Genomic DNA, 27,467 nt, shown 5'->3' on the forward strand with positions numbered 1-27,467 from the left:
TTGTATTTTCCTGTGGACACTTGAAACCCTCACTCACCCATTTTGGATGTATAGCCTAGGGCACTTGGGGTGGTTACTTACATTCTTTGAGCCCTGTTTCTTTATCTGTCAAATGAGAATAACAAAATATCCTTCCAGGGGTGGTTGGACTAAATGCGATAAGACTACAAAATTCTTAACCCAGAGCCTGGCACCAAGTAAGTTTGGCACCAAGCTTGTGTAAATGGTAGCTGCTGCTGCTTCCTATTATTATTATTATTTAGTCTTGTACTTTAAACACAGTAAATATTTGTGGGCTCACAGAGGTCACCACGCAGGGACAAATGCTTGTTTTTCATCCTCAGTAAGGAACACTGAGAGGTAACTGACTCAGGTTAGTATCAAGAGAACAGGTGTCTCTTGCCCAGCATTGGCAAACTGATGGACCAAATGAGGTACAGATGGGCTGTTCGTTTTGCTTGGAACCCTAACCAGCAAAATATGCCAGGAGGCCATTGCCTGATTGCATTGCTCTTCTGGGGGACTCTGTGCTGTGGTTCCTTGGTTGGCATCATTCTTCACCTCAGATTACATAGCTGCCAGCATTTATTTGTGGTCATGGAGGTCAATTAGCAAATCTTGCTCATTCAGAATTTCTTTTACTCACTTATGGGTTTAGCTCTCACTGGCTTACAAATGTGAATTAATAACTTTGTCTTTGCTTTTAGTACAATACTTAAATAGGGGTAGGTATCCCCTCTTTGTGCTCTTAACATGTCTGATTCCCTCATGGAGGAGCAGAAGGAGTGCAGGAACCCTTGCATCTTCTGCAATTTTTACTTGTGTTATCACTTGGAATCATGCAGACTGGTGGATGAGGAAGGAAGGAGGTAGGTCTGGTGCTGGGCTGAGCTGGAGGGTGCCGAGCAGCACACATTTGATCCCTGGTGGGGTTCTTGAGAGGCTAGGGCAGTACACATGAGCAGAGAAGTGACCCCCCCTCCGCCCGCCACCAATATATTTTCTGAATCAGCACCGTCCTGGGCCTGAAGAGGGCGATCTTGGGCAATTACTGTTCTCACATATTCTTCCTTTACCCTGATACTCTTATACTCTCCTGTTAGCTACTCAAGTGTCTTAGTTATCTCATGGTGCTGTAACAGAAATGGATGGCTTTCACAAAGAGAAATTTATTCTCTCACAGTCTAGGAGGCTAGAAGTCCGAATTCAGGGTGCCAGCTCCAGAGGAAGGCTTTCTTTCTCTTTTGGCTCTGGGGGAAGGTCCTTGTCATCAACCATCCCGACTGAGGAGCTTCTCAGCCCAGGGGCCCCAGGTCCAAAAGACGCACTATGCTCCTGGTGCTTCTTTCTTGGTGGTTTGAGGTTCCCCCAACTCTCTGCTCGTTTCTTTCTTTTATGCCTCAAAAGGGACTGATTTAAGACACAACCTAATCTTGTACATTGAGTCCTGCCTCATTAACATAACTGCCTCTAAGCCTGCCTCATGAACATTGTAGGGGTAGGATTTACAACATATAGGAAAATCACATCAGATGACAAAATGGTTAACACTCTCATAATACTGGGAATCATAGCCTAGGCAAGTTGACATACATTTTTGGGGGACACAATTCAATCCATAACACCAAGGGTTGGGATGGTTTAAAAAGAAAAATATGAATTTTCCACCAGCTTGTAAGGGCACAGAATCCCATACCAAAATAGGACATGCGTTTTTGCAAGAGTTTGAGGTCTTGGGGAAAAAAGAAGGACTTGGCCGCACAGTGGAGATCCAAGTATTCTAACAACTTCAAAGAAACTATGAGAGGGTCCAGAAGGTGTATGATACCCTATGGACAAGGGCTCAAGTGTGTTGGTGGACTTAGGCTTGAATGCGGCACAGAGGAGAGAGAGCCAGAATAAATCGGCACTTGATTTAATAATCTACGCCCCTTGTGGCTGATACGTTTTCCATTTCCCTGGGATGGATTATACTGGGGAAACAGAAGAGTGAAGCCCCTATTTGTCCTTCTTTGCCCACATGGCCTCTTATGGAATGGCTACCATGAGGGATTCTAGTTACAGCCCTGCTTTTCTTGCCTATGTCAATATTTAACTACTTACATTTCAATCCCTTACCACATGGCTAGAACTGGTTATAGATTTTAATATGAGAAAAATAAGTATTTTACAAGCAAAGCTGAGAAGCCAATATCAGAAAATAAAATTTGCAGTAGCCTGAGGCAGGATGGGGTTCACACTGTGGTCTTGACTTCAAGCAATTCACTTTCCTCATCGGCCTCTGTAGTCGTCTCTGTAGGCTTGGCCTTCTCTGTTGTGACTTCGCTGGCTTCCCTGGGATAAGAACAATGCCAGTGGCTCTTATTCTTTAAAGGAGCAATTAAGCTTTTCATTACCACCTCATTTTATTATTTTTTCTTTTTTAAAAAATTTTATTGATTTTGTTGTTGAGGATATACATAGCAAAACATATACCAAATCGACATTTTCTACATGTACAATTCAGTGACATTGATTGCCTTCTTCGAGCTGTGCAGCCATTCTTACCCTCCTTTCCTGAGCTGTTCCTCTCCCTTTAACGTAAGCTCACTGCCCCCTAAGCATTAGGGGGCGGTTGCCGTTGTCAGTTTTATCCCGTACAGGTAGATCTTAAAAGAGCACAACGCTCAAGGCAGACATTCTTTACTAGTGAAGCTAAAGTACTGTTTGGTTTTAAGAAGGCTTTAGGTGATATATTTGGTTTAAGGTTTAAAGATTATCTCAGGATAATAGTTTTAGGAGTTCATCCAGCCTCCATGGCTCCAGAAAGTATGAGTTCATGAGAATTTGAAATTCTGCATTTCTGCCCTTTTGATATCTCCTTATTTTACATAAGAAGTTTAAATTGTCCCCAATCATTTACCCAGCATCTTTGTTGAAAATCTCATCCTCATCAGAAGAATCCTTGTCGTGTAGATTATGTGCCATGTTTCTCTTGCGGGTGGCATTGAGAGGTCTATACGTATCCCTGAGGCAAAGTGGCCACCTTCTCCAGAAAAAGCCCCCCTGGAAAAGAGAAAGGGAACTATTAACTCCGCATCTCTCCTGCTTTCTCCCACCACAGCACTGCATCTTCCCCAGATGTACCTGACTTTCACTTTCCGACACGCATCTCCTGTGCAGCAGATTTCGGAAAAAGCCCCTTGGGGGGAAACACACACACAAGACAATTAGTGATCCATGCCATTTTCCATGTCCCTCATAACGCATATCTCTTGTCTCAGCAGGACTCAAAAGTTTACCTCCACCCATAATCACAACTAGCAAAATCACTACAGACTTGGGGTTTGAGAACAACTCCATGCATACTGGACTTCTAGGAGCTCTCCGTATCTGTCCACAGGGCCCCACGATGTCTCTGTGGAGACCTCTGTACATGGCTTGGTATGGAGGCTAGGCAGAATTTTCAGCCCCACTTACCTCCTTGGCCAGGTACCTTTGTGCAGTGAACCAACTGCACAACCATACTGAGCAGCCCTGTCCAGAAACATTTACATCAGTCCACTTCAGATCTGGACTCGTGCTTTATTCTCTGGGGAGTGGGGGTAAGTGGAGGAGAAGGTGCTTCTATTCTTCTAGCTGCTTTATTCTGTAAGTCGAATCACACCAAATAAATGCCTGAGTCTAACTAGCCAGGTTATCTAGCTCACTGATTTTCATGTTGTAGGTGGTTACTGATTGGTGAGTGGTCACTGATTGTGAAGTCAATTTAAAGGTCATGACTAGCATTAAAAAAAACTGAACAGAATAGAAAATATCAGAGTGCATAGCGTGTAATCAGTTTTAAAAAAAAAAAGTTGCCATCGGGTTGACTCCAACTCGTGATGACCCCCTGTGTGTCAGAGTAAAACTGTGCGCCATAGGGTTTTCAATGGCTGATTTTTCGGAAGTAGATAGCAGGCCTTTCTTCTGAGGCCTCCAGGTGGACTCAAACCTCCAACCTTTCGGTTAGCAACTGAGCGTGTTAACCATATGCACCACCCACGGACCCCAAGTGTGCTTTAGAAACTATTTCTGCCTCTATGAGCAGCCATGTCTATGAAGTTTGCATGTACTGAGTCAGGACATAAAGTGTAGCTCACAGTCCAAGCACAGTGTCATCAGTGGAGAAGTACCCACATGGGAAGGAGTCATCCTCTTTCTGACACCCCCTAGTGGTGAGACCATGGAGCAAAATACTTTCCCTTTCTGCCTCTCTAAAACAAGCTATAGTCTAAAACTCCTCACAGTTAAAATTCTATGAGGTTTGGATAAGTGGAATAAAGAGTAGGGGCTTAACAACTGGCAGGATGAGAAGTGACATTTTCCTGCCACTTTAGAGGAAAAACACATGTATTCTACCTTCCATCAGCCTTGAATGAGACCAGCCCCCTTCCCCAAGACCATGAGGACTTCCCTACCCTTTTCCTAGAGCCTCCAAGGCAAGCCTCTGGCCCAGCTTTATGTTCACCAACAGCAGGAAAAAACAGGTATAGCCTAACTCTTCCCCTGAAAGGACTGACAACAGCAGGTGCCCCTGTGCTAGTCCCATCAAGCTTAGCTTGGCCTGGGAGGTGATTTTGCCGGAGCCAAAGTATTAAGGTAAGTACGTTCTTCCTGCCTTTGGTAGTTTCCTCACTGTAAACTAAGGGGATTGAAACGGAGGCCCTCTAAGTTCTCTCCTAGTTCTAAAATTCTCTTTTAAAAATTGTCAGTCTATGAATGTTTTGTTATATATATTTTAACCACAATAAACATTAAAAAAAAATTGCTGGACGAATATTTACTGTGAGGATCCTTCTTTGTCTTCCTCTGATGTTGCCCGATGAGCATAAATCTGTTTTGGAAGAAAGCATGACCATGGGTATCCACCACAATGACCAGTATCTTCAAACCTTTCATTTATTTCAAGCCTCATCTCTACTGCTAGATGATTACCTTTTTGAGCGCAAGGATTCTATCCTCATTTATCCCTCTTTACTCTTACACAGTACCTAGTTTAGGATCTTGCATATATTTTAAAGTATTTTATCAATGGTTTTAGGTAATATTCAACATATAATTTCTAATAAAAACTCTTAAAAGTAGGAAAAGGAGGAAATATCCTTAACTTGATAAAAGTATCCACCAGAAACTTGGACAACAGTATTGCTTTAAAGTTACGAATAAGGATGCCTGTTACTACTGCTACTATTCAACATTGCTTAGATGGTACTAATCAAGGCAATAAGAAAAATAAACGGGATGTAAGTATTGGAACGGTAGAGACAAAACTATCATTACTTGCATGTTAAATAATGGTGTCTTAGTTACCTAGTGCCACTGTAACAGAAATACCACAAATGGATGGTTTTAACAAAGAGAATTTTATTATCTCACAGTCTGGGAGGCTAGAAGTCCGAATTCAGGGTGCCAGCTCCAGGGGAAGGCTTTCTGTCTCTGTCAGCTCTGAGGGAAGGTCCTTGTTCTCAATCTTCCCCAGTCTAGGAGCTTCTCAGCACAGGGACCCAAAGGACATGCTGTTCTCCTGGCTCTTGTTTCTTGGTAGTATGAGGTTCCACTGTCTATCTGCTCACTTCTCTCTCTCATCATTTACATAACTGCCTCTAACCCCACCTCATTAACATCATCGAGGTAGGATTTACAACACATAGGAAAATCACAACAGATAACAAAAAAAAATGGGGGGGGGGCTGGCAATCATACAGTACTGGGAATCGTGGCCTAGCCAAACTGTTACACATTTTGGGGGGACACAATTCAATCCATGACAGATGGACAACATAAAAAGCTCAAGAGATGAACTAAAATTTTTTCAAAGTAGTATGAGAATTCTGGAGTCCTGATGGTAAAGTGGTTAAGCACTCAGCTGCTAACTGAAAGGTTGGTGGTTCAAACCCACCAGCCACTCCGTGGGAGAAAGATGTGGCAGTAAACTTCCACAAAGGTTTACAGCCTCGGAAACCCTATGGGGCAGTTGTACTATGTACTATAGGGTCACTATGAGTTGGAATCGACTTGACAGTAATGGGTACGGGTGATACTAGAATTTAGTGAGGTGGCTAGATACAAAATCACACAAACCTCAATAGTTTTCCTATGTACCGCCAATAACCAATTAGAAAATGTAATGGGAGAAGGATTTCATTCACAATAGCAATACAAAAATGTATAAAGTACCCAGGAATAAACAAAAGATGTACAAGACCTATGTGAAGAAAACACTGAAATTCTTCTGAAGGACATTAAGAAGAACTGATTATGTGGAATGAGATACCATGTTCTTAGGAAATCTCAACATTGTAAAGATGCCAGTTCTCCTCAAATTAATCTACAAATTCAAGGCAATTCCGTTCCAATGCCAACATAGCTTTTTTTTTTTTTTTTTACAAAAACTGACCAGCTGACATTTGTGTAGAGAAAATATGTAACAACAGCTTGAAAAGGATGAAGAAGAAGATCAAAGAGCAGGAGCTTACCCAACCAAATATCAAATTATGTTGTACAGCAATTGGAATTGCGTAGGCGACACCGGTACAGGAAAAGACATGTAGATCAGTGGAACAGCATACGGTCCAGACAAAGGCAGTATTTTAGATAAGCATGGAAAGAATGAACCATTCAATAGGAGATTGTAAAACAACTGGATATTCACATAGGGAGAAAAAAGATTCTCTACCTCAACCATACCAAAACCAAACAAATTCCACATGGACTAAAACATATAACATACAACACAGTGTTATAAAAGTAATAAAAGAAAATATAGGACACTATCTTTATACCCTGAGGTGGCAATGGCCTCCCTAACAAGACCCACACCCCATACACCATGAGGAGAGGGTGACAGGTGTGATTCCAAGAGTGCAAACACCTCCTGCTCTTTATAGCCCTTGCCCCCTTTTCCACTGGATCGTCTTTTTCTTGTTGATTTCTAAAAGCTCTTCTTATATTCAACATCTCAATCCTTTCAGCTCTTTCCATTCTATTTCGATGTTTCAGATAGCTGGCACTTGTCTTTGTCTTTAAGGAGGCAAAACGGAGCTTCGTAGTCAGGCGACTATCAGTTCTGCTTTTGGTTTTGCCCCTGGGGCCTTAATTTGATCTCCTTCATCTGTGAAAGAGCGATGATAATATCTTCTTCCAAGGGTTCTTGTGTCAGACAATATATGTGGTCCAATGCTTGGCATTTAAATAAATGCTAAATTGGCTGTTTTGTTGGTGTTAGATGCCTTCAAGTTGATTCTGACTCATGACAACTCCATGTGTGCAGAACAGAACTGCTCCATAGGATTTTCAAGGCTGCAATCTTTTAGAAGCAGATCGCCAGGCCTTACTACCAAGGCACCCCTGGGTGGGTGTGACCTGCCAACTTTTTGGTTAATAGTCCAGCGCTTCCCAGGGACTCCCTGAATTTGCTAATGGTAATCAAATCTATCAGTTTTCTGCCTGTAGTATCAAGCTTAGAAAGCTTTTTCCAACCACAAGATAATAAAAATATGACTTCTATTTCATTCTAATACTTTTATGGTTTCTTTTTTTACATTTACTGAAATATGTTTGTTTAAGATGAGAAGTATGGATCTGCCATTACCCCCCTTCCCCCCAATAGTTAGGCCACTGTTCTATTATGTATCCACTTCCCCCCACTGACTAGAACTTCAAAAGTTGACATTTCAAAAGTGTTAAGAACACATGGGTCTGTCTAGGCTCTGTCTGCTACTTCAAAATAAATATTAGGTTGTATTATTTCTCACTTTGGAATTGCTATAATGCCTTATCTTTCTTCCCTTGGGCACCATTATTGTCTACTATTAAGACAGGGAGCAAAGGCCCTGAGATCGGAGGATGCCTGTTTGAGAAACAGCAAAGAGACTGCTGTGGTTACAGGAGAAACAAGTAAAAGAGAAATAGACTATACTAACAGGTGGTTGAGTGTGGAACCTAGAGACTTAGCAAGACAGAGAAGAGAAAAAAAAGAGGGGCCCCCAAATCTGCAAACAAAGTAACAAGAAATGGGCCAGGGTGCAGAAACAAAGCCATTACCCTGAACAGTGGGGCAGGGTATCTAAAAATAGCCTGCAACTTCTTTAAAGTTGCCTTTCAGAAGCAGGGGGAGAAAAACAGGCCCAGGGACACGCACAGAACATGCACCTGTGACCGCAGTGTGACCTTCCACCAGGGGCAGTGAGGGGCTACAGCCCCAGCAGTGGAATCGAACCCACAGAGCGAGAGACTGCGCAGGCACGACTCCCCGTAATAAGTCCTGCTACGAATCCCAGAGGCGTCTGGGACAGGAGCCATCTTGGAAAGCTGCTGCGGGCACGTAGTTAACATATCCCCACCTATGTCTGTGAATAAACATAAATCTTTTCCCACTGAAGAACTTTTAAAAACCCAGGATAGTCTTTTGTTCTGTGAGATGAGGGTAAACGTTGCTCTAGGCCCTCCTCGTCTCCACTTACAAGCCTCTTCAATAAAGCTTTGCTCATGTGGAAAACTACGTGCCTTACCTGCTCATTCTTGACCGGTGAGAGGCAAGAACCTTATTCCGGTAACACTATTTGTAAAACACTACATGGTTTCAGTCCTCAAAAAGCTTGTAATCTAAGTGGGGGAGAGGATATAAGGAAAACATATAAATGAATACAAACGTAAGGCTAAGCTGAACATAGGAATTAAAGGCAGCACAGGATTTTATAGAAATGTCAAAACAGGAAACAGCCACATGCTGCTTGGGGAAGCAGAGGAGCTGTCTGGGCAGTGGCCAATGACTGTCTCCCCAGATGTCTTGGCAAATTGACCCTATGCTGGTCCCCAGCCCCCCAGGCTTAGAAATCGGACTCTTTCGCCACCAAAAGAGAACCAGCTTCTTCCTTTTGGGGGCAGTCTCACCTTATCAATATCGCAGGACTGACCAAAAATCAGCATGCCAAATTATGACTTGACAGTGAGAAAGACATCTGTTCCACAGACAGAACTTCTGTGTCTACAGGATTAGGGAACTGTGTCTCCGAGGAGACAGGCCTACGTGCACACTAAAGCACAATCAGAAGACTACTTGGTGAGAACAGAATAGAACGTAAAGAATCAGCTGAATCCAGGGTTTAATGGAAAGATCTGAGGGAGCTGCATCCATCCATGTCCTCCTCAAGCATAGCCCTGCTAGTGGCCCTAACACTTCGCATATGCTGCCCAGGCTCCATCCCTACTTTTGCGCAATGTTAGGATGGGCACTGCCCACATTGACCTGTTCCTTGCCTTTTCTACAAGGAACTGACCAACCCTCCTGCTGATAGACATATTTTTCTTCAGATAGATCAGGAGGCCACTTGGTCTTTATATATCTCTGCTCTGCTCCATTATGTGTTGATCTTAAATCTTCTCTTTTGGGTGGCCATCTTTTTAAAAATTGCTTACCACAGTTATAAGTTCTCTGGAGAGGGCAAATGTCTCTCTTTGGCTCCCAAGGAATGGCAACAGATCTCGCAAATGAATAGGGCCAGGAGGACTGAAGAGTTTAGGGAAGGCTTTGTGAAGAAAGATGGACTTGAGTTGGCTTTCAACAGATTCATAGGACTTCAACACGAAGAGTGAATTAAGGGAATTTTTGATGGGCAAAGGCACAGACAAAAGTAGGAATGAGTATGGTGTGACTGGGGTATGGTGAGGGGCTGGAACGCAAGGCTGCTCTGACAGTAGAAAAGGTAAATAGGTAAATCAGGGTGAATTGGCAGGGTATGCGTAAGTTGTCAGCTTGTTAAATATGCCAGCAGCAGTCTGTCAGGAAAGTAATAAACCATTATACAATTGAACAAAAAGCAAGCAGAACCAAATTGCTTACTGCAATATTTTAACTGAGCCTATTTAGACAATGCCTGTATGGTCTCTATGATTTGGAATCTACTCGATGGCAAGGGTTTTTTTTTTAGTTTACACACTGGAGAAAAAAGATGCTAAGTCAATCTAAGGAACCTACAAGATAACACTTTTATCTTTTTGTTGTGTCCATTCTCCCCAGGTTGATTGATCACTCCCCAAGAGTACACATGTTATCCGTCTTATCATTTCAACCAACAGGGAAAGAAATCAGGGATAGAATGAAAGTGACTGGTGACTACATCAAATCACTGACACAGTTTTGGGTTGAAGACATTTTGCAATCATGTCAACCCTGGCCTTCTTAAATTTAACTTCTCAAAATAGTCTAATGGCTTGCTATCTTGATTTCAACTCCACCCAGATCTCCTGGGAGTAGGGTTCCTTTCAAAATCCCCGGAATATACTTTGCAATAAAAGAACCAAGCACACCCCAGTCCTAGTGACTGAAGAGGGATATCAAGTAGTGATATCAAGGTGGGAAAGTGGCTTTAATTTTCATTTCGTGGTTTTCAACTCTATTATAAAGACAAAATATATTCTGGAAACTTGAGTTAATTGTTGTCCTTACCTCAGTGAGGCAGAAAATTATAATCAAAATCATCACTACCACAGTCACAGATATTGACAAAATGACTTTGTTGGTATAGCCATATCCTGGAACTTCTTTTGTGAACTAAAAAATAGGAAGAAAAAAACAATTTTTTTTTTTTTTTACAGAACAAAGAGATGAAAAGGATAAAAGCTAACTATTCAGTTTGAAAACCCAATTCTTCCAGGTGAATCTAGCTTATAGGTTCATAAAGAACTACCAAATCTAATAATCTTACTATTAGGTACTCTTCTTGTACAATTTGTGTGTTAAGTCTTCTCCTCTACACTAGGAATAATGGTACCATCCTCTAAATGAACGAAATGGGAGATGATTTTCTTGGCCAAAGTTACTTGGCCAAGATGAGATATGGAGTAGGAGCTTTGGCACTCTAAAGGCATGTCTTGAATTCTGATGGAAAGTCTGAGCCTCACGTTTCTGGAGTTGTCCTCACCTCAGTTGACTCTTGCTCTTTTTGCTCACTCTGGACTTCTGTGCTCTCATTGATATAGTTCTCAGTTTTCCATTGCTCTGTATCCCAGTCTGCCTTGGACACCTTAACTTATTGATGCTCACTGAGAAGCTTCATTAGGAGGCCTGTTCTGGAGATGAGCTTGGCACAGGCCAGTTGTAGCTGGGGCTCTGAGCAGTACATACGCAAAGTCTGGATAACATGCAAAATGAGCCTTCTCACGTTGTTGGGGATGAGGGACTGTAGCTGCTGGTTTAGCTGAGTTTCAAATTGATCACCCAGGGATGAGAGCAATGGGAGAGAGGAGCCATCAGGCTTGGAGGGTAAATTAGGGCCCATGTTATGGTATTCCCATTGTGCTTTGTTTGTTTAACAGGTGCCATTAAGTTGTCTGCAGTCACAGCAGAATCCGCAGTGGAAGGATCCTTATGGACAATGATTTCGGGGTAGTCTCATCTAGCATAGTAGCATTGTGTACAGGAATGTTTTTTGAAAATGACTCTGAAAAAAAGAAAGAATTCTGGAAAAGGATTTTCTGGAGAACTCAGTTCTCCCGAAGATGAAAAAGCCTCTTGTGGAGGCGAATTTATGAGGCTCCTCACTGCAGAGGAAGGAGGTCTATTTCTAAGCATCAGTCTATGGACCTTTCTCAACCTTCGACTTGTTTTGGCCTTTGGTCTTCTGTAAACCACACAAGAGGGAAATTTTTTCTGGAATGTGATACTGATTTTGGAGCCTCCATATTTTTAACTCTAGCATTTGCATCTTCTAAAACAAAAATGGTGTAGGACAAGTCTTTTGATTGGTTTCTAACCTCAGGTGGGGGGCTTTTGAAGGAGGAGAGGTAGAAGCCCTACCCATGGAGTATTGCTTCAGGAAAGAAGAGACTGGGGCCTTATGTTCCTTGATGGATGAAGGCTCTGTGACAAAGGAGACTCCCCCTAACTTCCTTTGCCTCCTCACCTTGAGAAGTCGTTCCACCTTCTTTGAGACTGGCCTCAGGGGCCTTCTTGCTTTGGGCGTGTTCTCCACAAATGGCTTGGCCCCTTGTTTCCTCTTGAAGCTCGGATCTTCCATTTCTTTGAAGTGCTTTTCTTTATGCCCCTTGGCCTCTTGAGGACTTTGTTCACCCTTCGCAGCCTTTTCCCAACACCTGTTCTCTGGATCTTTGGTGGTTTTCCCGGGATTAAGCAGTTTCCAATTTCTTTTGAAAGATTTGGCGTTTAAATTTGGCACCTAAAATATTGGGATACGTAAGCATGGCAGCTTTTTCCTTCTTTTTAGCCTCATCAATTTTTTCTTGAATTTCTGCATCTAACAAATTCTCCAGAAAATAGAGTTTCCTCAATTTACTTCTGTAAGTTTCATTGTTGTTTTCAGGCTTAAGAGGGGGATTCCCTGTGTTGTTTTGCAAATCACTCAGGGCCTTTTCTCTATCTTGTACATTTGAAAAAAAAAAGCAGTTTAATGAATGGTAATAACGTCAATTCTATGTCTTCTAGACTTCCCTCCAAGAAATAAGGCAATATGTAATTTAGTGCGCTAATAACATCACTTTCATCCTTAAAGTCTAGAGGCTCATTCAGGACAGTTGACAAATTGACACTACTTTTGTCTGAGGATGCTTCTTCTGGCTCAATAGTGAGCTCAGTGCTGGTGTTCTTCTTCCGGGCTTGTAATGCCTTCATAAATGTTCCCTCTGCGGCCCCCAGAGATGCTTCTTCACCTGCCAAAACAGAAAGACTATGTTTGATAATGAAAGACTGATGGGACAGCTTTTTGTCAATTCATAGCCATATACCCCAGTCACATAACTTAGAAGTCAACGAAGATTGGAGCACCATTTAGAGAGGAGAAAAATAAACCCAAACTGAAGTTTATGACTAGTAATAACAATGTTCCACTACGAATTTGTCCACTCTGTCCACCCTGGTTCTCTTGAAAAAGTGGCTACCTACTGAGAACATTCCATAGTGTGAAACGTAGTAACTATATTTAGATTATGGAGCTCTGGTGACACAGTGGTTAAGTGCTCAGCTGCTAACCAAAAGGTCAGCGGCTCAAACCTACCAGCCTCTCCATGGCAGAAAGATGTGGCAGTCTGCTTCCGAAAAGATTTATAGCCTTGGAAACCCTGTGGGGCGGTTCTGCCCTGTCCTATAGAATCACTACGAGTTGGAATTGACTCGACAGCAACAGGTTATATTTAGGAATATTCTTTTGGTCCCCAAAGGTCAATTGTCCAGACTTAATAAACCCAAGGCTGGAAGACAAAGATTCCCCCACTCAGGTAAATCCATCTGTAATTTCTCCTCATATTCATATGCCACATACTGTCCTGCCTCAGATGCAGAGAGAGAGGGCAAACTTTCCTCTTTCTACCTTTTCTGTGTTCACATTCTTGTTGCCATCACAGGTGACTACTTTGAAAGACAGACCTCTGAGGGGAACAGGGGCACAGGTGTTAAAGTTGAGCCTCCAAAGCCCACTGCTCATAGCTCCTCATCTGGACACGCCCTTCTCCACCCACCTGCCCAACTCCTTCCCTTAGTCCCTCCTGCCATATACCCTAGTCCCCATAACAGAAGGCTGTATGCAGAATGTGTCTACTATGTCCACCTGGTTCTTTTTTGAAATTTGGCAGAGATCTGGGGTATAGTATGTTAAGAAACTTTTCTCCCCTTGGGTCTGCTAAGACACTTTAAAAAATTTATTTTATTTTGTTGTTGTTGAGAATATACACAGCAGAACAAACACCAACTCAACAATTTCTACACGAGCCATTCAGTGACACTGATTACATTCTTCAAGTTGTGCAACCATTCTCATCCTCCTTTTCTGAATTGTTTCTCCCCTACTAACATAAACGCACTGCCTCCTAAATTTCCTATCTAGTCTTCCAAGTTGCTGTAGTCAATTTCATCCCATATAGATAGTTCTTAAAAGAGCACATGCTCATGGCAGATATTCGTTATCAGTTAGGCTAAACTATTGTTTTGTTTAAAGAAGACTTCAGGGTATTTTTTTGGTTTAATGTTTAAAAGTAATCTTGGGGCAATAGTTTCAGGGGTTCAGCCAGCCTCAATGGCTCCAGAAAGTCTGGAATCCACTAGAATTTGAAATTCTGTTCTGCATCTTCCCCCTTTTGATCAGGAGTCTTCTATTGACTCTTTGATCAAAATGTTCAGTAATGGTAGCCAGGCACCATCCAGTTGGTTAAGAGATTTTTAATTCGCCATGCTGCATGCCTAGTTGGAATGTGTAATAAATGGATGGGATAATAGCAATTTCTGGATAAATGTTACATGAAGTCCTACATGCTTAAAGAGAAAAAGCAACTTTTGTCAGATGGCTACTTTCATTTTATTTCATGTCTAATATTTCCAGCTTTACTTGAGGAACCACCCAAAGCTTCTGACTGCATAAAGGTCAAATGTATCATTGTGCAGTTGTGTTTCTTTTCCAGAAGAACTGAAAGTATTTTTGGTGGTAGTGAGAGTCAAAGGAGGACTAGGAGATCATGGGAAAGGAGGAGTATGGGCTTGTGGAAAGCTCAGAGCTGGGGGTAGGACACCTGGGCACCAGGGTATAGCACTAACACCTCTAATCTTGTTTTTCCTCATCTGTAAAAGATTAACAGTTTTTCTTCTGCCCACCTCTGGGGAGGAAGGAAATAATAGAAATGTTTCGAAAAGCAAGCAATACTGTTTTTATATAAATAGCAAAGTGTCTTTTTTCTTTTCTGTTTTTTTAATGACCTTTTTGCTTTCTTCATGTATAATGTCCTTGATGTTATCCCACAACTTGTCTGGTCTTCGGTAATTAGCGTTCAATGCGTCAAATCTATTCTTGAGATGGTCTCTAAATTCAGGTGGGATATACTCAAGGTTGTACTTTGGCTATTGTGGACTTGTTTTAATTTTCTTCAGCTTCAACTTGGACTTGCAGATGAGCAATTGATGGTCTATTCCACAGTTGGCCCCTGGTTTTGTTCCGACTGATGATATTGAGCTTCTCCATGGTCTCTTTCCATAGGCATAGTTGATTTGACTCCTATGTATTCCATCTGGCAAGGTCTACATGTATAGTCCCATTTACATTGTTGAAAAAAGGTATTTCCAATGAATAAGTTGTTGGTCTTGCAAAATTCTACCATGCGATGTCCAGTGTCGTTTCTGTCACTAAGGCCGTATTTTCCAATTATTAATCCTTCTTTGTTTCCAACTTTTGCATTCCGTCACCAGTAATTATCAATGCAATTTGATTGCATGTTTGATCGAGAAGTTAGTAAAAATCTTTATCTTTGGCATTAGTGGTTGGTGCATAAATTTGAGTAATAGTTGTATTAACTGGTCTTCCTTGTAGGCATACGGATATTATCCTATTACTGACAGCATTGTATTTCAGGATAGATCTTGAAAGGTTCTTTTTGACAATGAATGTGTCACTGTTCCTCTTCAATTTGTCATTCCTGGCATAGTAGACCATATGATTGTCTAATTCAAAATGACCAATACCAGTCCACTTCAGGTTACCAATGCCTACGGTATCGATCTTTAAGTGTTCCATCTCATTTTTGACGACTTTCAATTTTCTTTGATTCATGTTTCATACATTCCACATCTGATTATTAATGGGTGTTTGCAGCTGTTTTTTCTAATTTTGAGTCATGCCACATCAGCAAATGAAGATCCAGAAAGCTTTACTCCATCCATATCCTTAAGGTTGACTCTACTTTAAGGAGGCAGCTCTTCCCCAGTCATATTTTGAATGCCTTCCAACCTGAGGAGCTCATCTTTCAGCACCATATCAGACAATGTTTTGCTGTTATTCATAAGGTTTTTCACTGGGCAGTTTTTCCAGAAGTAGATCGCCAGGTCCTTCTTCCCAGTTTATCTTAGTCTGGAAGCTCTACTGAAACCTGTCCACCGTAGGTGATCCTGTTGGTATTTGAAATACTGGTCTCATGGCTTCCATCATCACAGCAACACAAGCCACCACAGTACAACAAACTGACAGCACTTAATTGTGCTCATGCAGAACCTGTACATAAACCAAGAAGCAGTTGTTTGAACAGAACAAAGGCATACCGCATGGTTTAAAATCAGGAAATGTGTGCATCAGGGTTGTATCTTTTCACTGTACTTATTTAATCTGTATGCTGAGCAAATAATCAGAGAAGCTGAACTATATGAAGAAGAACGCAGCATCAGGATCGCTGGAAGACTTACTAACAACCTGCGATATGCAGATGACACAACCTTGCTTGCTAAAGTGAAGAGGATTTGAAGCACTTACTGATGAAGATCAAAGACCACAGCCTTCAGTATGGATTACACCTCAACATAAGAAAACAAAAATCCTCACAACTGGACCAATAAGTTACATCATGATAAATGGAAAAAAGATTGAAATTGTCAAGGACTTCATTTTACTTGGATCCACAATCAACACCCATGGAAGCAGCAGTCAAGAAATCAAATGGTGCATTTCATTGGGCAAATCTGCTACAAAAGACCTCTTTAAAGTGTTAAAAAGCAAAAACGTCACCTTGAGAACTAAGGTGCACCTGACCCAAGCCACAGTATTTTCAATCGCCTCGTATGCATGCAAAAGCTGGATGATGAATAAAGAAGACTGAAGAATCAAGATCTTTGAATTATGGTGTCGGTGAAGAATATTGAATATTCCACAGACTGCCAGAAGAACGAACAAATCCATCTTGGAAGAAGTATAGCCAGAATGATCCCTAGAAGGGAGGATTGTGAGACTTCATTTCATATACTTTGGGTATGTTACCAGCAGGGACCAGTCCCTGAGAAAGGACATCATACTCCGTAAAGTAGAAGGTCAGGGAAAAAGAGGAAGACCCTCAATGAGATGGACTGACACAATGAATGCAACAATGGGCTCAAACACTGCAATGATTATGGGGATGGTGTAGGACTGGGCAATGTTTCGTTCTGTTGTACACAGAGTTGCTATGAGTCAGAATCGACTCAACAGCACCTAACAATAACAGCAAAGTGGTATTGTTCATTATTTGTTCCAGATCACTGTTAGAGGCCCATTTCAGGCTCTCTGGATGTGAAGGTAATCACGTTTTAGAAATCATGAAGTTAGTGCCAATAAACTAATATACAGGAAAAAAAAAAAAAACTTAAAAGCACCTGCTTTTTTGTTTTGGGAATAGAAAAGCTTGAGATTCAGAGCAAGTTTAGAGTTGAAGAGTTTAAGAATGGAAGTGCCCTCTCATCCATTAGGAGATCCGGGTCGCAGCTTCTGGTTCTAGAACCAGAAACTCTGAGGCTTCAAATACAACTTTTATAAAGCCTTATTGCTAGTACTCTTTCATGACATTGCAAACACAAAAAGAAAACAAACAAAAATGGATCTATACCTGTCCTAAGGCAGGGGGTACTTGAGACATAAGACATATGAAATCAGTTTACAAACTACAATACACTACATGAATAAGTTATTGTTCTGGGGTAACGCCCAAGCACAGAGCAGGGTACAGAGTATGCGGCCCACTAAGGTAATTCCCTTCCCCTTTGCATTCCTTTCTCTTGTTCCTTTACGCATGTGGATCAGTAAGATTATTAACTGCCTCACTAAACACTGAGAATCTAACTTTCAGCAACGGAGTAGTTCTTACAACCAGTTACATTGGAACTCTGAATGAATGAAGGAATAAAAATAAAGCATTTACATTGCTAGTCTAAAATTTATCATGAAGCATTTCGGACTCACTGCAACGTGTGGTGTTTATCAGACATTTACTGTCACAATGCAGCTTGACTGTCTTGCTGACAACTTCAACGGTACTTTTAAACTGGCACAGGCAGCATGCCATATGACTAGGTAAGATCCTGTAAATGGAAATAAGGAGAATTAAACTAATGTTAGTGGGGTTACTTAAGTAGGTAGAAGCAGGCCAAGGCCAGAAGGCTGTGTAAGGAGTTCTTTTTTTTTTTTTTTTTCAATCTTGATAAAAATCTATATAGCAGAACATACACCCATTCAACAATTTCTACATGTACAATTCAATAACATTGGTTACATTCTTCAAGGGCATCACCGTTTGCACTATCCCTACCCATGTTGTTTCACCACCATTGACTTAGATTCGCTACCCCCTATACTTCTTATCTATGCTTTATAGTTACTGTTGTCAATTTGATCACATATAGATAATTCTTTAAAAGAGTACAATACTCATGGTGAACATTCTTTACTGATGCAGCTAAAGTGTTGTTTAGTTTAAAGATAACTGCAGGGAATAATTTTGGGTCATGGGTTGAAGATTTTCTGAGAGTGATAGATTCTGGGGTTCTTCCAGTCTCAACAGGTCAGGTTTGCATTCTGTAAGAATTTGAAATTCTGTTCCAAATTTTTTCCCCTTTTGATCATGATTCACCTACAGATTCCTTGATCAAAATGTTCAGTAATGGTAGCCAGTTACCATCCAGCTCTTCTGGCCCCATGGCAAGGGGAGCAGTAGTACATGGAAGCAGTTAGACCTGCTGTCCAGTTCCATGAAGGAGTTCTTGGGGCATATGGCTTGGCCACTTGGATGGGGATCAGTTGGTCAACTGCTGCTCTTGAAAATGGTAAATAAACAGAAGGGAGGATAGAGGTGCCCAACAGAAGAGTAAGGATGGCAGTGGGTATGCTATAGGGATTATAGAATAAAGGGGATAGGGATTAGAACTGGGTGACCCTGATCTGTAGTTTAATTCAGAAGTATCTCCTCCCAACCTAAACTACTAAGGAATTCCAATAATGAACTCAAGGATGGCAGTTGCTCTAATCTCTTTATGGCCTTGGTGGCACATAGCTACAGAGAATGATAGCACTTTTCATCATCTACTGATGGTCATGAAAAGAGAAGACTGGACCCTCCCTTCCTTGTATCAACTAAGTGAGAAAGCTGGTTTGCGGATGGGAACTTTGAATATCTGGAGAGGATGCTACCTCGCTGACAAGCGAGGGATCACTGTGGCAGATGCTGCAGGAGGTTGAGGAAGACGGGGCCAGAGCAGTGACGGTAGGATCTGATGTGGTAAGAAAAGTCAAGGAGGTGACCTGACAAAAGTGGCTGGAGCAGATTGCTAAGTGCAGGGCCTCTTTCCTTACTCATCTCACTTAATCCCCTCAACTAGCTTTAGCATAACAGCTGAATTTCTATTTAGCCTGCTATATTGGCAGGGAGATGGCACAATTTAAGCTTCAGTAAACTGTGTAATAAGATGTCATAGCAAGGCCCTACAAAAATATTTTTAATGCAAAAAAATAATAAATAAACTCGACCCTTACCTCACACCATATATGAAAATTAACTGAAAATGGATCATAGACCTAATTGGAAGAGCTACACAACTATACAACTTCTGGAAAAAAAAAAAAAAAACAGGAGAAAATCTTTGTGACTTTGGGTTTTACAAACATTTCTTAGATAAGACACAAAAGAAGCACAAGCCATATACCAAAAAAAAAAAAAAATGCTAAATTAGACTTGATCAAAATTAAAAACTTCTGCTCTTCAAAAGACACTTTCAAGAGAATGAAAAGACACCCACAGGCTGGGAGAAAATATTGACAAAACACATATTTGAGAGAAGGGATATATAATCCAGAAAATATAAAGCACTTTTACAACTCAATAGTAAGAAGAAAAATATCCAACACAAAATTCCAACAGATTTGAACACTTCATTAAAGAAGATACAAACGGCAAATAAGCACATAAATAGACACTCAACATCATCAACTATTAGAGAAATGCAAATTCAAACCACAATGAGATACTGTTACACAACTACTAGTGTACAGGTATTAATAGATAGAATTGATATATTTGTACTGAGCTGCCTTTACTTTTTTTTTTTTAATCGTTATTTGTAAATAACTTTTTATTTGCAATAGCAACTCTCATACAGTGCTGGTGGGATGCAAAATGGTCAGCCAATTTGGAAAACAGTTTAGCAGTTTTGTATAAAGCTGAATAGGCACTTAGCATGTGATATAGCTGTCTCTCTCTCCTAGGTATTTACCTCAAAGAAAGGAAAAACCTGTTTACACAAAGACCTGCGAGTGTTTTCAGCAGCTTTATTCACAATAGCCAAAGGTGGAAACAAGCCAACTGTCCATCAGCTGATGAACGGATAAACAAACTGTGGTACATCCACACAACTGGAATACTACTCAGCAAAACAAAGGGATGACCGACTGACAGAGGCAACAACACAGACAAATCTCAGAAGGATTATGCTAAGCGAAAGAAGCCAAACATTAAAGATTCCATACTATATGATTTCATTTATAAGACATTTTGCAAAAGGCAAAACTACAGTGATAGGAACGAGATAGGTGGTTGCCAGGAGCAGGTGGTGGGAGGAAGGGATTGATGGCAAAGGGGCACAAGGGGCCTTTTTGGGGTGACAGAAATATCCTAATCTTGATTGTGGTGGTGGTTACACTGTATACGTTTGTCAAAACTCATTGAAGTCTACACTTTAAAAGGGCAAATTTGATTACATGTAACTAGACCTCAATAAACTGACTTTAAAATAATAAAACAAACCTAAAAAAAACTTAAGTGAAAATAAATCTAAGAAAAAAAAATGACTTACAGTTTTTCCAACTGGATGTCATTATGAGGATGTTCTCAACTGTTGTGACACTTGTGTTGTTCCCATGTCTCTGAAGGAGAAAGCCCAAACGTTCATGATACGAACCCAAATACAAAAATTCTGTACTTAAAAAAGATACTGAAGGGCAGGTAATTACTTCAGTTTTGACTTCTCTGTAAAACAAGCCAACTCAAGTTTATTTTCCATGGAAGATAGTTCCAGAAAGCTCTTATGGAAGAGATATAAGTTTATTTGCATCATCAAATGAATGATGTCGTCACAGAACAGTAGTTAACCTGTAGTCTTTTACCATTATCCCACTTCTCATTCTCATATTGTATTCACCTCTTCTGATTCCTTGTTCTTTTTATAATGTACACCTTAATCTCTTTGCTTTTATGAATAAATGATATTGCTACATTTATCTGCATATACCATATCCATATGTGTTCTTTAACACTGCTCTCTTCCCCTGTTGCTCTCTTGCCCAGTATACATCCTTTCTTATTCCTTTTTTGCTAATAATTTTTTTCAGTAACCAAATTAAAATTATGACTTTTTAGCCTAAGTGCAAAATACGTAATCTTTGATGAAAGTAAAAATGAAGAATCGAAATCATCTCATAACCCATGAGATTGTTGCAATACTTACAAATATTTTAATGCTGGCAATTTAAAAAGATATGAATCTTCGATGGTTGTCAGAGGATTATGATTGGGAACTCTGGAAAAATGCAATGGAATTAAAATGATCTGCATTTTCAATAACTCCCATGAAAGTTTATAGTCTTTGTGGGGGGCGGGGCTATGGAACTTGTGGGTTAAAAAAAAAAAATCATTTTCTGCCTTAACCTATAAATCACCCCTAGAATCCATAAAACACTTTTCCTTTGGGAATTAGAAGATAAGTGGAGAAAGGAAAGAGAGGGAGAGCAAGAAAAGAAAGGTGGATAACAAAGAAAAAATACACCAAAGAACTTCAGGTAGAAACCTGCAAGAAAAGAAAGGTGGATAACAAAGAAAAAATACATCAAAGAACTTCAGGTAGAAAACCCTGGAAGTGACTACACCGATAGGAAGCCTTTTTGCTCCATAGGAAATACTATTTCTAGTGTCCTCCATAATTTAAGGTGCTTTCGTTTCAGTCTCTAGAACTTCAAAAAATTCCATGGCTTAATTCACCCAATTTAAAAAAAAAGGACCAATTCTTGGAACCAAAGGAGAAGGCAGTAAATCTAAGAAGAGGAACTTGTGGAAGTCATAGTTCTGTCACACACTCCAGGTGCATTCTTGTATCATAGCCTTGTTACATTGATGTCATCACCTTTACTCGTCAGTCTCCTGGCCTGCTAGCTTCTTGAGGGCAGGGACCACAGCCTGCCATCAGTGTCATCCCTGCACCTGGCATAGTGCCTGATGTTTACTAGGTAGTTAGTAAATATTGTTGAATAAATAAACGTTTTGCTTACATATCAATAGAATGAATAGATTTATTTTTACACAAATTTTTATTCCAAAATGCTAGAATAGAATTTTTTCTCAATTCTTAAAAAAAAAAAAGGAAACTGCCTTTAGGTCAACTCCATTCAAGAATGATTAGGGTACTTTTGCAGAACATTATAGAAATAATAATTATTACATGTACTACCGATTGAACTTCCAGGTACTATGATCAGCATTTCACATTCGATCCTCACAATAACCTTATATGGTAGACATTATCATTACCCCATTTTACAGATGAGGAAACTGAGGCACAGAGAGATTATATAACTTCTCCTAGGTCACCAAGCTAGTAAGAAGCAGATCTAGGATTTGAACTCAGTCCTGTCTGACTCCAAAACCTGTGTTTAACGTGTATAAAGAAAATGGGGTTTAAGATAGCGGTTACTTTTAACCTTAATTTTGAGAGCATTAAATATAGATATATACCTTTTCAAACTTCATCTACTCATCTGGGAGAGCCTCGCGAGAATTACACTTTCTCTTTTTATTTCTCTTCCCTAATTGTCTCTCATGACTAAATATTTAATTAGTCTATGTTCATGTATGTCAGAGTAGAACTGTGCTCCATAGGGTGTTCAATAGCTGATTTTTCAGAAATAGATCAGCAGGCCTTTCTTCCGAAGTACCTCTGGGTGGACTTGAACCTCCAACCTTTTGGTTTGTAGCAAAGTGCATTAACCATTTGCACCATCCAGGGGATAAGGGGCTAGTATCCACAATATGGAGCCCTGGTGGCACAGTGGTTAGGAGCTCAGCTGCTAACCAAAAAGTCAGCAGTTTGAATCCACCAGCTGCTCCTTGGAAACCCTATGGGGCAGTACTACTCTGTCGTATACGGTCACTATGAGTTGGAATTGACTTGAAGGCAATTGGTTTGGTTTGTTTGTTTTTTATATCTATAACATATAAAGAGCTCTTACAACTCAACAATAAAAAGACAACACAATTGAAATATGGGAAAAGGATTTGAATAGACATTTCTCCAAAGACAAATATAAATGGCCAATAAGCAGATGAAAAGATGCTCAATATCATTTAGCCATCAAAGAAATGCAGATCAAAACCACAATGAGATACCACTTCACATTTCCTAGGATGGCTTTAAAGATAGATAATAACAACAAAAAATGAAATAAATTATTTTTAAAAAAGACAATAGCAAGGGTCGGCAAAGATGTAGAGAAATTGGAACCCTCACACATTGCCAGTAAGAATGTAAAATAGTGCAATCACTGTGGAAAAGTTGGCAGTCCCTCAGAAAGGTAAACACAGAGTTACTGTATGACTCAGCAATTCCACTCCTTGGTATGTGCCCAAGAGAATTAAAAGCTTTAATTGACACAAAATCTTATACACAAATGTTCATAGCAGCATTATTCACAATAGCCAAAATATGGAAACAATCCAAATGACTATTAACTGATGAATGGAATAACAAAAGGTGGCATATCCATACGATACAATATTATTTGGCCATAAAAAGGAAAGATGCGCTGATACATGGAGCCCTAGTGGCACAGTGGTTAAGAGCTCGGGTGCCAACCAAAAGGCTGGCAGTTTGAATCCACCAGCCACTCCTTGGAAACCCTAGAGGGCAGTTCTACTTTGTCATATTATACTAAGTGAAAGAAGCTGGACATAAAATGCCACATATTTTATGATTCCTTTTATCCAAAATGTCCACAATAGGCAAATCTACAGAGACAGAAGGTAGATCAGTAGTTGCCGGAGGTTGGAGGGAGGATATGGGATTTATTTTTGGGGTGATGAAATATTCCAGAATTAGATAGTAGTGATGGCTACACAATTTTGTGAATATACCCCTGAATTGTACACTTTAAAATGGTGAATTTTATGGTAGACAAATTAAATATCCTTGAAAAAAAGCACCATGTCGCAATATACAGAGTATCAGTTGCCAGAGATCAGATACGTTGGTAGATGGAGAAAAGGGGAATGAAGACTCTTCCTTACCCAGAGTCAGAACGTGGTGTACGTGGTGTGTCTGGGAGCCACGTAGCTTGTTCTTGCCTTGTGATCTCCCCAATTCTTTCTAGTCTAGTGCATTCTTCCAGATTTATTTTAATACTATTAATGAGTTCGATTTAAAACAGTAGTTACTATTCAGTAAGACGTTATAAAGGGAAAGAGTGTGAGTGTCACTTATCTGGTTGAGCATGGTTCCCCAAACAAGGGGTCCTTTTCCTTTTTAAAACCTTCAAGTTCACTGATGGGCTCTGTGCAAGTAAGCCCACCCACCTCTGCATCTCTCCCTGCCTACTTTTCCCCCAGCCATTAAGAATGACAATTAGGCAATATATATATTAAAAACCCACTGTTGTGGAGTAGGTTCTTACTCATAGCAGCCCTATAGGACAGAGTAGAAATGCTCCATGGGGTTGCCAAGGCTGATCTTCTGCTTCTTTACAGAAGCAGACTGCCGCATCTTTCTCCCAAGGAGCAGCTGGTGGGTTTGAACCGCCGACCTTTCGGTTAGCAGCTGAGTTCTCAACCACTGCATCACCAGGGCTCCTAAAGCAATATATAGCCAACACAATGTAGCAAAGTTTTGTGTTCCTCCTCCCAAATTATCTCAGTTCTCCAAACCTCTGCTCTTTCTTTCCTTTTTTTTTTTTTTTTTGAACATTTTATTGTTGTTGTTTAGGTGAGAGTTTACAGAGTAAATTAGTTTCTCGTTCAACAGTTTATACACAGTTTGTTTCATGACATTGGTTGCAAACCCCTGAATTTGTCAGCATTCTCTCCCTTTTTTCCTGGGTTCTCCATGTCCATTCGCCCAGCTTTCCTGCCCCTACCATCCTTCTGAACTTTGCTTTTGAGCAAATGCTGCCCTTTAGGTCTCATGTAGTTGATTGTTCTGAGGTGTACACTCCTTACTGGCATTATTATTTATTTTATAGGCCTGTCTACTGTATGGCTATAATGCAATCTCTGGGACTGATTTCAGTTCCAAGTTTGAAGGGTGTCTAAGGGCCAAATTCTCGGGGGATCCACCAGTCTTTATCAGACCAGTAAGTCTGGTCTTATTTATGAGTTTGAATTTTGTTCTACATTTCTCTCCCACTCTGTCCATAACCTACTATTGTGGTCCCACTCAGCCTCTGATCTTTCTTAACAGATCATGACCTCACAGCCATCAACTTAGTGTTTCCCCTTAACTAAACAGCCCTTCTCCAACCGACATTAGTATCCTCAAATTTGTCCCTAATGAAATCAAAATATGGGGACACTGTATTATCCTATTTCCTCCTCCTGTCTTTAGAGCATTCTTTTCTTCACCAAGCTTGTGCTTGGTTGAGAGAAATGACTTAACAGCTCAAGTTTGGGGGATCTGCAACTCTTTTGGACAAACTAAATGATGCTAATGGCTTTACAGAATTACAGTGGACAATGCACTAGAGATCATTTCCATTTCTGGTTCAATCCCTTCACTTTACAGATGAACTAAGGTGCAGTGGGGTTACAGAATAGGTTTAGGGTCCCACAGCTAGCTAATGAGTTTAGAGACCAGAACTCCTGACTCCTAATCTATTGCCTCTTTGACATTCATGGGCTTATCTTTATGGGAGAAAAACGTGGCAATACTTTTTATTAGTTCAGAGTCTGTCCCGAACTCAAAGTTTAAGAAGTATTGTTCTGAATTATTTTTTAAAGGCTATCTTATTAGAAGAATAAAATACTAATATATTTTTTAGAAGATACACTTTCAATAAAATTTACTTTTAATATTTAATAATTATTTATAAAAATTATAAATATATGTGCCTGAAAGGATTTTTTTTTAATTTTTATTGTACTTTAGATGAAGGGTTACAGAACAAACTAGCTTCTCATTAAACAATTAGTACACATATTGTTTTGTGACATTGGCTACCAACCCCATGTCACATCAACACTCTCCCTTCTCAACCCTGGGCTCTCTATTACCGGCTTTCCCGTCTTCTCCTGCCTTCCTTGCCCCCAGGCTGGTGTGCCCATTTAGTTTCATTTTGCTTTATGGCCTGTCTAATCTTTGGCTGAAGGGTGAACCTCAGGACTGACTTCATTACTGAGCTAAAAGGGTGTCCGGGGGCCATACTCTTGGGATTTCTTCAGTCTCTATTAGACCAATAAGTCTGTTTTTTTTTTTTTTTTCTTATTTTGTGAGTTAGAATTTTGTTCCACATTTTTCTCCAGCCCTGTCTGGAACCCTCTATTGTGATCCCTGTCAGAACAGTTGGTGGTGCTGGCCAGGCACCATATAGTTGTGCTGGACTCCGTCTGGAAAAGGCTGTAGTACTTGTGGTCCATTAGTCATTTGGCCTAATCGTTCCCTTGTGTCTTTGGTAGAAAACACAAATATTCTGCATATGCCTTTTGCTATAGAATAACGGGACAGATGAAAAGTGGCTCACAACATAAGGGAACATTTCTTACCTCTTATATTTTTTTCTTCCAATTCTCCTACACAGGTCCAGACAGATGGGCTGTGTTTTCTATTAACTGAAGAGACAGAGAAGAATTGAGGACTGAAGCATGTCATCACTGTCCTGAGTGTACTGAAATCCTAACAGCTTTAGCTGAAAAAATGTCCAAAGCAGGCAGTGAAAATAAGTTTAAAATAGGACAAACTCCCAAACTATCTATTCTAGAATTTCAAGGCAGCCAGGGGAAAACTGGTTCCTTGGAGGAAGGTAATCAAAGAAATAAGCAGAGTGACCTAGACTCTGTTCCGATATGTCTGAAAGTACTTGGGGATGGAGTAACCCCTTTCCCTTACTCATCTACATAGATCCATGAGCCATGAGAACATGACTGCCCACATGAAGCTCCTCTGACTACATCACAGAAACTTTCTCAGGGGCAAAGCCTAAAGGATCTGAAATGGTTAGCCTATCTTTGAATCGAAGTTCAGAGAGTAGCCTGGAAGAAGGCTCTCTGACTGGGTATACAAAGAAGCAGAGAGGGACAGTGAAGAAGCAAGGGCCCTGGAATCAGGCAGAGCTGGGTTTGAATTCTGACTCTGCCACCTTCTGGCGAAGTGGCTTGAGTAATTCACTTCTCTGAGCCTTATGTAGCACCATTTATCACACAAGGTAGTTTGAAGATTAAATGAAAGCACATGTGTAAAGCACCTAGCACGGGGTGGGCACAGAGTAGGTGCTCAGAGGTAACGATGTCATATCTGCACTGGCCAGTGAGCAGAAATCCTAGGACTACCCCAGGATGGCACAGCGAGGGGCTCCATGGGGTTTCATAGGAAAATGAAGTTCTCTACTCTAACAGTCCTTTCCAAATTAGAAACCAACTTCAAGACACAATGCACAGGAAGTCAAACTGCAATCATACACTCACATTACAAGGAA

General features: G+C 40.5%; 1 protein-coding gene across 1 annotated transcript in view; it reads right to left on the reverse strand.

Moving 5' to 3' along the window:
* Positions 1 to 2,234: 2,234 nt before the first annotated feature.
* Positions 2,235 to 27,467, reverse strand: part of LOC126063183 (leucine-rich repeat-containing protein 37A-like) — a 51,880-nt gene continuing 26,647 nt past the window's right edge. The window contains 6 exon segments of the mRNA XM_049861367.1: positions 2,235 to 2,334; positions 2,903 to 3,045; positions 10,469 to 10,573; positions 10,944 to 11,250; positions 12,555 to 12,687; positions 17,715 to 17,833. Coding sequence (XP_049717324.1) covers positions 2,235 to 2,334; positions 2,903 to 3,045; positions 10,469 to 10,573; positions 10,944 to 11,250; positions 12,555 to 12,687; positions 17,715 to 17,833 — 907 coding nt within the window.

The sequence above is a fragment of the Elephas maximus genome, chromosome 19 (genome assembly GCF_024166365.1).
Source record: "Elephas maximus indicus isolate mEleMax1 chromosome 19, mEleMax1 primary haplotype, whole genome shotgun sequence".
NCBI lineage: Eukaryota > Metazoa > Chordata > Mammalia > Proboscidea > Elephantidae > Elephas > Elephas maximus.